We start from the raw sequence: 13,433 nt of genomic DNA, 5'->3' as shown, positions 1-13,433 counted from the left end.
CACAAATGAACAGATCATTGAAAAATCTTTCAAATATGACATGCACATCTTTTTTCTTTCTTTTAATCACGGGCAAATGCACAGATATCATCAAGTGAAAAACAAGTTGGTTAAGCCACAGAGAAATGTTTCTTTTATGATTCACTGCTCACTATTACATTTTTTGTTGTTGAAACTGCTGATTAAAATCTAAGCAATTGTATACACACACACACACACACACATCTACATCTTTCAATTTCAGACCAAAATCTATGCAATCTATTTTTTTACATACAATCATTTTTTTAGTAAGACTATCAGTACATCAAACTGGTTGTCAGAAATCTTTCCTTTTTCTGTTGTGTACAAGATGTCATTTATCACGCTGTCCTGAAACTGTCATGTAATGAAAAGTTTTATCTGTAATTACCGGAAAACACTCAAATGCAGTTTTGTTGATATGACAAGTGATGTGTCACCAAGCTCAGATCTTTTTTTCCATAATATCTGGACTTACTTGAATTCCTGATCAGGGTTATTGTGTTTTTGTGACCCAGATCAATGTAGAATTGGTTTTTGACTCACTTGTGTAAACAAAGTGAATCTATGTTTTAACCCGATGTTCGGTTGTCTGTGTGTGTGTGTGTGTCTGTGTGTCCGTGGTAAACTTTAACACTGACATTTTCTCTGCAAATACTTTGTCAGTTGACACCAAATTTGGCATAAAAATAGGAAAAATTCAGTTCTTTCCAGTCATCTTGTTTAAAACAATATTGCACCTCTGGGATGGGCACAAAAAAAAAGAAAGAAAAAAAAAGAAGCCTAATTATTTGCAAACTGCATTTACTGTTATATTTATATTTTTTGTATTCTCCAAACTTGGCACTTTGATCTGATATTCTGAACCAACAACACGAGCAGTCATTATTATCATTTTTTGTTCAAACAGGAACTTCTTTTGCTAAGCATGGAAATTTTATTTATTTTGCAAACGTTTTGGTGCAGATAGTAAAAAAGGGAAATTACTCTGTAATTAATGCTAGGGGACTTAATTTGCTTTAAACTGATCTTTCTCATCTTAAACATTACATTTTGAAATTATACTCAATACATAAAAAGCTTGGATTTTAAAAAAAAAGTGTATCACAAGTGAGTCTTGAAGGCCTTGCCTCTCCTGTTTTATCATCAAATACAAGTTCAAGCAAGCTGAAACACGCACACACACACACACCCACCCACATACAAACGCACTCACATACACATTCACCCACGATGACGAGTTGTGAAATACTACAATGAAAGTGAACGTCTTGCATCACAGCCATGCCTAGCGTGATGGCCTGCCTGACAATACTCAAGTTCATTCACATACACACAGTAACTGTCCGCTGGTGGCCCAGTTTAGGTAAATCAACCAAAAAGGAAATGACCGCCCATGAGTTCGAGTCCCACCAGCAGACCAGGATTTTTACCATTCCCTCCATCAGACCTTGAGTGGTGGTCTGGTTGCTAGTCAATTGGATGAGATGATAAATCAATCTTCCACATGCAGCATGCAGTTAGCTCATTTAAAGAACCTGTGGCAACCAAAGGAGTGTCATTAGCAAAATTTCGTAGAGGAACCCCTTTTATTCTAAAACAAACCCATTTGGAGACAGGAAAAATAAATTAGAAAAAAAGGGTGGCCATGTATTGTGGAATGTGTTAATGCACTCTCCCTAGGGGAGAGAAGCACCAATTTCACACACAGAAATCTGTTGAGGCAAAAAAAAATAATACAAAGCAATACAATACCGACCGACTTGTAATAGTCGACATAGCTGATTAAACTGCTACCCTTCTCAAACTTTTCTGTAACTCTTCTGAGCCAGTCTATGTCATCCACAGTGTAGGTTTTGTTGTTGTACCTGAAACACACACACACACACACACAGAGGACAAAATAACCACATTTTGCATCACATCACTTCACTATGTAATATTTCAGAATACATCCTTGCTCTCTTCTCTTTCTGATTTTTATCTCTCATATTTTTGTCACTTAAAGCCCGCCTGAATACTCAGCATTATGTCAGGGCTGACATACTAAATATTGGTCGTGTAGAACCTGACCAAATGGAAAAAAGAAAATACCCCCCCCCCCAAAAAAAAAACCTACACAGAAAAGAAATCTAGGCACAAGCACAGTCACATTCATGTCCACAAACAAAGGACATGCCTCTTCTTCTTTGTTCGTGGGCTGCAACTCCCCCGTTCACTCGTATATACACGAGTGGGCTTTTACGTGTATGACCGTTTTTACCCCGCCATGTAGGCAGCCATACTCCGCTTTCGGGGGTGTGCATGCTGGGTATGTACTTGTTTCCATAACCCACCAAACGCTGAAATGGATTACAGGATCTTTAACGTGCGTATTTGATCTTTTGCTTGCGTATACACATGAAGGGGGTTCAGGCACTAGCAGGTCTGCAAATATGTTGACCTGGGAGATCGGAAAAATCTCCACCTTTTACCCACCAGACGCCGTCACCGAGATTCGAACCCGGGACCCTCAGATTGAAAGTCCAACGCTTTAACCATTCGGCTATTGCGCCCGTTGGACATGCCTCTAACGTTGACCATTCCATCAGTTTCTCAGAGGATCAAAAATCCAACTGGATCATGAACATCGGTTTACTGTTGCTTGTATTCCAGCTGACCGCGCAGGGCCGTATCAGGACTGCCAAACCATACCAATGCTCAGTCGTGTCAACTCATGACTGTCACATCTACACACACACAACACCCCCCCCCCCTCCACACCCATCCACAGGCATCAAACAGTTAATGACACACTATCCTAACCATTTAGCTCCAAAGAGCAAATAGTTCTGGGCTGTGCTCAGGACATCAGCCCTTCCGCTTAATTCATCATCGCCAGGCTACAAAAAAATCATTAAAAAAGGGATAAAAAAAAAACAAACCCACTTCAAAGCCAAACAAAAAATACACAAATATGGCCAACAGGCAAATAATGTAGAATGGATAGTTAGTGCCCATCCCAGTGTTCACAATTTCACTACCTATTTGCCAGAGCAAAACACCGCAGACAGTACATCACAGACTGCAGAAAAGAGAAAAAAAAAAGTGTCACGGGTTGCGTGAAAAAAGAAAGGGGGCTGGAATGGGAAGGCAGAAAACATACACATACACAATGAACTTCTTCTTCTGCGTTCACTTGTATGCACACGAGCGGGCTTTTACGTGTATGACCGTTTTTACCCCGCCATGTAGGCAGCCATACTCCGTTTTCAGGGTGTGCATGCTGGGTATGTTCTTGTTTCCATAACCTAACGAACGCTGACATGGATTACAGGATCTTTAACGTGCATATTTGATCTTCTGCTTGCATATACACACGAAGGGGGTTCAGGCACTAGCAGGTCTGCATATATGTTGACCTGGGAGATCATAAAAATCTCCACCCTTTACCCACCAGGCGCCGTCACTGTGATTTGAACCCGGGACCCTCAGATTGACAGTCCAACGCTTTAACCACTCTGCTATTGCGCCTGTCATACACAATGAACGAAATAATACTTAATAACAGACATACAAAACCAAACATTTCCAACATATACCTCACACATCCTAAACATTAAAAAAAACACAAAAAACTGTTTCTCTTTTAAAGCAAGAAAACTAATTAAAAAGAAAAAAAAAAAAAAGAACGAAAGAAAAGACATTCCAATTCCCAGTTCAAAATAGATTTACTTGGTCAACACCACAGATCCAATGATTTCTTTGTTACAACGCTTTATGCGTTCGCCTTCTTTTGGATACATCTTCTCAATACTCTTCATTTGGTCCAACACACTGTGCATCCTCAGGATCTTGTGGGCAATGTCGATGTCCAGCAGAATATCTGACTCAAACCGCAGAATGGACGTCTGGAATCCTGGCATCACTTCAAGTCTGAAAAAGGAAAAAAAAAAAAAAAAAAGGAAAGAAGAAAACCTCAGAATGACCTGACCAAATGAACAAGAGCACATGCAATGTTGTGACCTTTACCTTAACTGACTTAGTACTGCCAGTTAGCTCCCTTGACTTTCCCTGTAAACGACCCATTTGTATGGATAAGAAATAAAATCACCAAAAATCAAATGTTGAAATTTATTAACTGAAAACTTCCAAACTGATCAGTAACATACTGAGTCAGTCAGGGGACAAAATATAAAACTTCCTCCGTTCTTACGATATCGTACAGTGAGATGATGAAAGTATCCATATTTTTTGTTCTAAATTTGCACACACTTCGTCCGGATCGAGTTAAATCTAAATAGGGATCATGCTGTCAACATAGTCTGTCACAATACCAAGTCCGATGAAAACTGTATTCAAAACATGAGCCCTGTTAAGCCTTTTTTTTTTTTTAATAAGATGACCTCAACATTACAAAAACGTTATTGATGAGGGCTGAAAATTTGGTGGACCACTATGTCCTATGAACTGTTCACTATAAAAAAAAAATTGCCACTTTGACTTGGTCAACTACTGACACTAGACTACAACACCATGTTACTTGAACATACGGTTTACAACCGCCATCATCAGTTGCTATGTCTCCAAGGTTCTCTCCCTTAGTTCACCACCTCCAGTATATACTTCCGGTTTCAACATCGTAATCGATGATGGACGATAATTAACAAGGGTAACTGATAATAAGCAAGTACACATGTTTAAAAAAACATCCAGCCCTAAAAGGAGCGTGCATAAAAAAAAAACAACAACAATTTCCAGCCTATGCTGTGGCACAACCTTTTTCACACAAATCTGATGTCTGTGTCTCAGTAGCTGCATGCACCCTGTCTGCGCCTGAAAACAATTCTGACCCATCACTTGGTGCCACCTCTCGACATCAGACAGCGTATCTGATCGAAACACACGACCACACTGAACACCACTTTAATTCTTCAGTCTTACCTCTCAGAAATTCCACACACACACACTGCAGCAACTCAAAGTTCAGTTCAGCACTGTTAACTTTCACCATCGTATTGAATCAAAAGCAAACTGCATTTGGCGCCTTCACCATCCTACCGAATTAAAACTAAACGGCATACGACGCCAAATCTAAAGGAAGCGTAACTACAGTTTTGTCCTTTGGGAGGGAAAGGAAAGCAGTATCCCAGCTGGGGATAAATTTATTCATGAATCTCTAAAATAACTTCAGAACTAGCAAACAATGGCTGAAGGAAACCTAAGCTGTCGTCATCTTTCAACAAAGTAGCGCTTGCAATAATACAAAACCAAAAAAAAAACAACAACAAGAAACAGGATAAAAGACTCCCTCACTCGTAAAATCAGATCCATTGTTACTACAGCATGAGAAACGCAAGAAACATGATCTCGCAGCGTCCAGTAAGAAAAGTGCACAAGCCTCTTCCAATATGCTGGTATACAAAATTCAGGTTGCAGCACTACTTTCCATTTGTGCAGAAGGTAAAATGTATAATGTATTGACTGTTTTGTTGTTTGCATTTGCCTTGATGATGCTCACTTTTTTGAAACTGTCAACAAGTGTTGAACTCTACTACTACACTGATCAATTTCTGTTTACACACAAAACTGTAGGGTGAGTGCTTTGTTTTCAGATTTATACTGACTGGTCACAGAAATCTCCCCTCTAGGCTCTGCAATCGACTGTGCAAGAAGTAAAGTTTTTGGTTATTTCTGTGAGGCAATCTCATAATTTTTCAACTTATTTCCTGACAACATCAATCTATCCATTTTTTTCCTTCACTGGTATTGTAACTTGAGCTTCTGCTATTCTGTGATATATTCTGGAGAATGCCTGCTTGTTCTGTTTCTAGTTCAATCCACAAATAATGTGTATTTGTGCATAATGTACAGCAGTCATGGTTGAGGAAAAAAATACGGTCTCAGTCCAAAAGTCATGGTAGTGGACTGGATCCTGATTTAACAAGCTGATGGACTGGGACTCGTCCAATCAAGGGAAAGCTTCAGAAATGGCACAAACTGTTCCAGCCAATAAACAAGATGATCAACAGACGACAAAATCAGACTTTCAGAGACTGGAACAAAATAACAATGCCGAGTGGATGGCATACAAATGCAACTCAGATTCTGATCCAGCTTCCGAAGATGGCATCCCAACACAGGATGCCACACCCATGATCAGCAGAGCTCCCATCGATGTGGACGATTCTTGACTGCTCAGGGTTTTCAGGAGACGAGGCTTATTGAATGTATGCAGTTCACATGTGTGTATTTCTGTAAACTCCGGGAGTGCACTTTGTGCTTATCACCTTCCATGTCAGGAATTTTTGTATGAGTATGATAGTCGTGTCTGACTATAACCACCAGAACAGCAGAGAAGGCAACTGCTGTCCTGATTAGATCTGGGCTAGAATTTGATTATAGTGGAGGGTTATATTCCCACTCTCTTGACCAAGAGGGTTTTAGGACAGTTGGCGCTGGGATGATTTCCAAAGGCCAGCTAGCCCCTAGGGCTGCAGCAGTAAGATACAGCGAAATCTTGCCTCCTACTTTCAGATTCATAGTCCTTCACAAAAGACTAAGCTGTAAATGACTTCCCATTGCATTGGAGAAACCTTCGATCATACCTCTCTCACTTTGCTGTTGGCCCAACTGCAAAACTTGTGTCAATCTGTGATATAAGCCGAGCGCTGGGCATTGTGTCTTACTAAAGGGCAAGGCAGCATGCATAAAGTAACAGAATTAGTTTCAATTGTGAAAATCACTCATTGCACAAACACACTATCAATCATTCACATACAAGACAAATTATAACAAATAATCAGAATAAGAATCAAATAAATAATGGTCCTAAACATATCACTGGTTGTGTCAAAGAAACTGTGTAGACAATTTCAACCCAAACTGCTGTTTTACATTTTCCCCACTTTGCCAGACACTTCTTAACCGAACTTCTGGAATTAATATGACTGGTAATCAGTTTTAAAGAGGACGGTTGATTATTCCAGTAATTTCGATATAGTATAAAAACTTTGGCTTGAAAATATCACTTCTAGAGAAAGGCACTGTCCAGTTTATGAACACATTTATTGAAAAGTAAGTCTTCAGTAAGGTGAAGTTGGTAAAGAAATCTGAAGAAGTAAAAAAAACAACAACACTACATTGTTGGAGGGTGCAGTATACGGTGCACCAAACACTTGCTGAGAAAATGCTATGTCGTATTTTACCATGGACATGCACACACAACCAAACCAGCATTAATACACAAACCAAGTATACATATGTAAGTACACAGACCAAGTATGTATACATATGGAAGTAAAAAAAAAGTATCTAATTTCATACCAATATTGTTTATATAAATATATATATATTGGCTAAAACAAGAAAAGCATCAAATAAATGCTGGCCTGCAACGACTAATGTGGAGTTGTGGCCAAGTGGTAGGTGGCAGAATGGTTAAGACGCTCAGCTGCCAATACAGAGAGTCCGTGAGGGTGTGGGTTCGAATCCCGCTCTCGCCCTTTCTCCTAAGTTTGACTGGAAAATCAAACTGAGCGTCTAGTCTTTCGGATGAGACGATAAACTGAGGTCCCGTGTGCAGCACGCACTTGGCGCACTGAAAAAGAACCCATGGCAACGAGAGTGTTGTCCTCTGGCGAAATTACGTAAAATGAAATCCACTTTCATAGGTACACAAATATGTAAGCATGCACTCAAGGCCTGACTAAGCGCGTTGGGTTATGCTGCTGGTCAGGCATCTGCTCAACAGATGTGGTGTAGCGTGTATGGATTTGTCCGAACGCAGTGACGCCTCCTTGAGAAAGTGAAACTGAAACTGAAACTGGCCAAGTGGTAAGCCATCTGCCCGAGAAGCCAGAGAATCTGACAGGACAGGACTGACCCCCACACTCACCAGACATTTCTCCCCCTCCACTTACACCTTCAACGGCAGTATACTCTGCACACTAGCCATTCGGATGAACTGATAAACTAAAGTCCCGTGTGCAACATACACTTTGCGCATGTAAAAGAACCCACAGCAACAAAAGGGATGCCACTGGCAAAATTTTGTAGAAAAATCCACAGTAGTGAAACAAATTATATAAAAAAAAAAAAAAAGAAAAAAAAGAAAAGGATCACATTGCACTATGGTGACATATCTTGCCCGGGGGACAGCAGCCCAAATTTCTGATGGAGAAATCTATTCAGACACAAACAGTAATACAATACGATACAATGCGACTCACCCATGCTCTTCCACTTTGTATGCCTTCTCTGTGTTGAAGTGGTGGCGGTTAATCTGCTGCATGCTCATCATAGTCATGATCCTGAAAGCACACAATGCAGCATTGGCTGTAACAGATAGCAGAAAAACAACCATCACCACCAAACAAGTCTTGAACATTTTTTTCCCCCCCGAAAGACCTTTTATTATGTACACACCAGCCACATGACAAGAGTTCACAGTGATTTAGTAACGGCAATACTCCAGGATTTTTTTCCAGGACTAAAATGCCTTTTTTTCTATTAACACTAAGTGCTAAGCTGTCATAACTTTTTGCAAAAGTTCAAGCAAACTCGCTCTTGATAAACTGGTCAAAAGACAAGTTTTATCACATATGACTGAAAGTGACCTGACTGCATCTTTTTTTTTTCTTTTTTGGGGGGAACAGGGAAGGGGGGGGGGGGGGGGGACCTGTCTTACAAGCAGTAAAATGAAAATAATTGTATGTTTATACTAATGTCCTGACTATTGAATCAAATACCTGTGTCGGTTTTTGTCTTCTGAAATAATTCATTCAACACCTTTTGCAACTGGATTCATACTGATGCAGAGTGCAACTGATCAAGAGGTGAATACTTTAGAAATCATTCTGCCTGTTCCTGCCATCCATAGGAGTGGCTGTGCTTCAGTAAAAATCCACTGAAAAAACGAAGTTGCACGTCTGAGCCCTAGCTGGGCTATAAAAATACAAGATGAATTGTTCAGGTTCATTAAACGACTACAGTGACTTTTGCACTCAATCCCAAAGAAAAGGGAGTGCATAGTATCTGTAACCATGTTACCATTCTGGCAAATCACCACTCTATGCTGATGCTAGATATAATGTCTATTATATGTTATAAAACTGCACTGTTACACATGATGAAAATGTGTCCACATTGACCAAATTGATAGAACAATATAAGTATAATGATTTATGATGACGATGTTATTGTTAATGTACACTGTATTCATTTTTTTCTTTCTTTGTTTTTTCCCCTTTCTTTTCCATCCACTCTGAATTGTTATAATGAATTCATGTACAAAATAAAACGGTGGTCGACCCAATAAAGTCCAGAAAAAAAGAAGAAAAAAAATCAACACTCACTTCCTCCAGATGACATTCAAGACCTGAATTGTCGATGGGTTGATGTTCACCATTTCACATACGAACTTGATCTTGATCCTGATTTGTTCACCATCACATCTTCTGTAGCAGTACTTCACGGTTTCCTGAAGCCAGATCAAAACTTGAAATGAAATGGTCAGTACGGTTAGTGACACTGCAAAGGTACAAGACAAAAATTACAATACTGAAAACAAAAACAAAAAACGACACCATACAGCCATACCCCACATCTGGTTCAGACAGCCATGTCAATCTCTGGAACTCTTGGGGTATTCTATCATTCTTTTTTCACTAAAGATATGTCTGTGTGAAATTCGAGCTGCCCTCCCCAGGGAGAGTGCATTGCAACTGTGAGAGCGCCACCCATTTTTGGGTGGTTTTTTTTTTGTTTTGTTTTTTGCCTGCAAGCGTATTTGTTTTCCTATTAAAGTGGAATTTACTACATAACTTTGCCAGGGCAACCCTTTTATTACCATGGCTTCTTTTACATTTTTTTTTTTTTTAATTTTTTTTTTAGGAGAAATCAGTGGATGCCTAAACGTTCTGCAAATGAGCAGGATAGTTTCAGCATCCCTAGAAGGTTGTTTTTTTTGTTTTTTTTTGTCTTTTGTATCTTTTTTTTCTTTTGGTCTTTTTTTTTTCCCCTTCCATCATCATTTTTCTCCTTTCCGTTGTCTTTTCTTCTTTTTTTTCCCTCATGTTTTTAATCTGTCATCTTCCCAATGGCATGTTCAAACACTTACAAGAATTGCCATGGCTTCTTTTACATGTGCTAATTGCATGCTGTACACAGGACATCGGTTTATCGTCTAGTATCAAGACCATCACTCAATGTCCAGTAAAAGGAGGGGCATGGGGGGAGGGGGGGGCAGGGGGGGAAATGCTGGGGAGTGTGGGGTGTCCCGTCACACTGTGGGGGGAAGGACTGGGGAGTGTGGGGTGTCCCGTCACACTGTGGGGGGAAGGACTGGGGAGTGTGGGGTGTCCCGTCACACTGTGGGGGGAAGGACTGGGGAGTGTGGGGTGTCCCGTCACACTGTGGGGGGAAGGACTGGGGAGTGTGGGGTGTCCCGTCACACTGTGGGGGGAAGGACTGGGGAGTGTGGGGTGTCCCGTCACAGAAGGACTGGGGAGTGTGGGGTGTCCCATCACACTGTGTGGAGGGAAGGACTGGGGAGTGTGGGGTGTCCCGTCACACTGTGGGGGGAAGGACTGGGGAGTGTGTGGTGTCCCGTCACACTGTGGGGGGGGGAAGGACTGGGGAGTGTGGGGTGTCCCGTCACACTGTGTGGGGGGAAGGACTGGGGAGTGTGCGGTGTCCCGTCACACACTGTGGAGGGAAGGACTGGGGAGTGTGGGGTGTCCCATCACCCACTGTGGGGGGGGAAGGACTGGGGAGTGTGGGATGTCCCGTCACACTGTGGAGGGAAGGACTGGGGAGTGTGGGGGGTCCCGTCACACTGTGGGGGGAAGGGCTGGGGAGTGTGGGGTGTCCTGTCACACTGTGTGGAGGGAAGGACTGGGGAGTGTGGGGTGTCCTGTCACACTCTGTGTGGGGGGAAGGACTGGAGAGTGTGGGGTGTCCCGTCACACATGTGGGGGGGAAGGACTGGGGAGTGTGGGGTGTCCCTGTCACACTGTGTGGGGGGGAAGGACTGGGGAGTGTGGGGTGTCCCGTCACACTGTGTGGGGGAAGGACTGGGGAGTGTGGGGTGTCCTGTCACACTGTGGGGGGGGGGGGGGGGAAGGACTGGGGAGTGTGGGGTGTCCTGTCACACACTGTGGGGGGGAAGGACTGGGGAGTGTGGGGTGTCCCGTCACACTGTGTGGGGGGAAGGACTGGGGAGTGTGGGGTGTCCCGTCACACTCTGTGGAGGGAAGGACTGGGGAGTGTGGGGTGTCCCGTCACACTCTGTGGGGGGAAGGACTGGGGAGTGTGGGGTGTCCCGTCACACTCAGTGGGGGGAAGGACTGGGGAGTGTGGGGTGTCCCGTCACACTGTGTGGGGGGAAGGACTGGGGAGTGTGGGGTGTCCCGTCACACTGTGTGGGCGGAAGGGCTGGGGAGTGTGGGGTGTCCCGTCACACACTGTGTGGGGGGAAGGACTGGGGAGTGTGGGGTGTCCTGTCACACTGTGGAGGGAAGGACTGGGGAGTGTGGGGTGTCCCGTCACACACTGTGTGTGGGGAAGGGCTGGGGAGTGTGGGGTGTCCTGTCACACTCAGTGGGGGGAAGGACTGGGGAGTGTGGGGTGTCCCGTCACACTCAGTGGGCGGAAGGACTGGGGAGTGTGGGGTGTCCTGTCACACTCAGTGGGGGGAAGGACTGGGGAGTGTGGGGTGTCCCGTCACACTCTGGGGGGAAGGACTGGGGAGTGTGGGGTGTCCTGTCACACACTCTGGGGGGAAGGACTGGGGAGTCCCGTCACACTGTGGAGGGAAGGACTGGGGAGTGTGGGGTGTCCCGTCACACACTGTGTGGGGGGAAGGACTGGGGAGTGTGGGGTGTCCCGTCACACTGTGTGGGGGGAAGGACTGGGGAGTGTGGGGTGTCCCGTCACACTGTGTGGAGGGAAGGACTGGGGAGTGTGGGGTGTCCCGTCACACTGTGGGGGGGGAAGGACTGGGGAGTGTGGGGTGTCCCGTCACACTGTGTGGGGGGAAGGACTGGGGAGTGTGGGGTGTCACGTCACACATTGTGGGGGGGGGAAGGGCTGGGGAGTGTGGGGTGTCCTGTCACACTCAGTGGGGGGAAGGACTGGGGAGTGTGGGGTGTCCCGTCACACTCAGTGGGGGGAAGGACTGGGGAGTGTGGGGTGTCCTGTCACACTCTGGGGGGAAGGACTGGGGAGTGTGGGGTGTCCTGTCACACACTCTGGGGGGAAGGACTGGGGAGTCCCGTCACACTGTGGAGGGAAGGACTGGGGAGTGTGGGGTGTCCCGTCACACACTGTGTGGGGGGAAGGACTGGGGAGTGTGGGGTGTCCCGTCACACTGTGTGGGGGGAAGGACTGGGGAGTGTGGGGTGTCCCGTCACACTGTGGGGGGGGGGGGGGGAAGGACTGGGGAGTGTGGGGTGTCCCGTCACACTGTGGGGGGGGGAAGGGCTGGGGAGTGTTGGGTGTCCCGTCACACACTGTGTGGAGGGAAGGACTGGGGAGTGTGGGGTGTCCCGTCACACACTGTGTGGGGGGAAGGACTGGGGAGTGTGGGGTGTCCCGTCACACTGTGTGGGGGGAAGGACTGGGGAGTGTGGGGTGTCCCGTCACACTGTGTGGGGGGAAGGGCTGGGGAGTGGGGGGAAGGGCTGGGGAGTGTGGGGTGTCCTGTCACACTGTGTAGGGGGAAGGGCTGGGGAGTGTGGGGTGTCCCGTCACACACTGTGTGGGGGGAAGGGCTGGGGAGTGTGGGGTGTCCCGTCAAACTCTGTGGGGGAAGGACTGGGGAGTGTGGGGTGTCCCGTCACAGTCTGGGGGGGGAAGGACTGGGGAGTGTGGGGTGTCCCGTCACACACTGTGGGGGGGGGGGGGGGAAGGACTGGGGAGTGTGGGGTGTCCCGTCACACTGTGGGGGGGGGAAGGACTGGGGAGTGTGGGGTGTCCCGTCACACTCTGTGGGGGGAAGGGCTGGGCTGGATCCCTGCTCTAGTGACCGCTGGGGATCCAGCCAAAAGGAAGGCCCTGGAGTCGTCAGCGACACTGACCCCTACCCCTTGACTGCCATGCTTGTAGATTTCAGGGTCACTATGATGTCACTGATGATGTCAGAAGGAGGGAAGTATCTCTTGAAGGCTGAAAAATTCACAAGTTTGATCTGGAGTGGAATATCTCCCAGGCTGTTTTCTCACTTTCTGGCCGATTGTTCTGGATATTCATTCATGATTTGAAACACCACATTGGTTGTTTTTTTGTTTGTTTTTTTTCATGGCAGTGAAAGAGTTAAAGCTGCCCACAAGACAGACCTCAGGGTCCCCATTCTCCCCTGCAGCCCTGGCTGAAACACCACAGCATGGGGATTATTCCGGATCAGGCAGGACAGAGTATCTCAATCATGCCAG

At 45.3% G+C, this 13,433-nt stretch overlaps 1 protein-coding gene across 2 annotated transcripts in view; it reads right to left on the bottom strand.

Moving 5' to 3' along the window:
- Positions 1-13,433, bottom strand: part of LOC143302353 (piwi-like protein 1) — a 53,298-nt gene that overhangs the window by 30,299 nt on the left and 9,566 nt on the right. For both annotated transcript variants that reach the window (XM_076616994.1, XM_076616995.1), the window contains exons 5-8: positions 9,357-9,481; positions 8,232-8,312; positions 3,736-3,936; positions 1,781-1,889 (exon numbers count right to left, since the gene is read on the bottom strand). In XM_076616994.1, coding sequence (XP_076473109.1) covers positions 1,781-1,889; positions 3,736-3,936; positions 8,232-8,312; positions 9,357-9,481 — 516 coding nt within the window. The remainder of the gene's footprint in view (positions 1-1,780; positions 1,890-3,735; positions 3,937-8,231; positions 8,313-9,356; positions 9,482-13,433) is intronic.

The sequence above is a fragment of the Babylonia areolata genome, chromosome 29, assembly GCF_041734735.1.
Source record: "Babylonia areolata isolate BAREFJ2019XMU chromosome 29, ASM4173473v1, whole genome shotgun sequence".
Lineage (NCBI taxonomy): Eukaryota > Metazoa > Mollusca > Gastropoda > Neogastropoda > Buccinidae > Babylonia > Babylonia areolata.
Note: the sequence above shows the minus strand (reverse complement) of the source record. Positions and strands in the feature narration are given on the sequence as shown.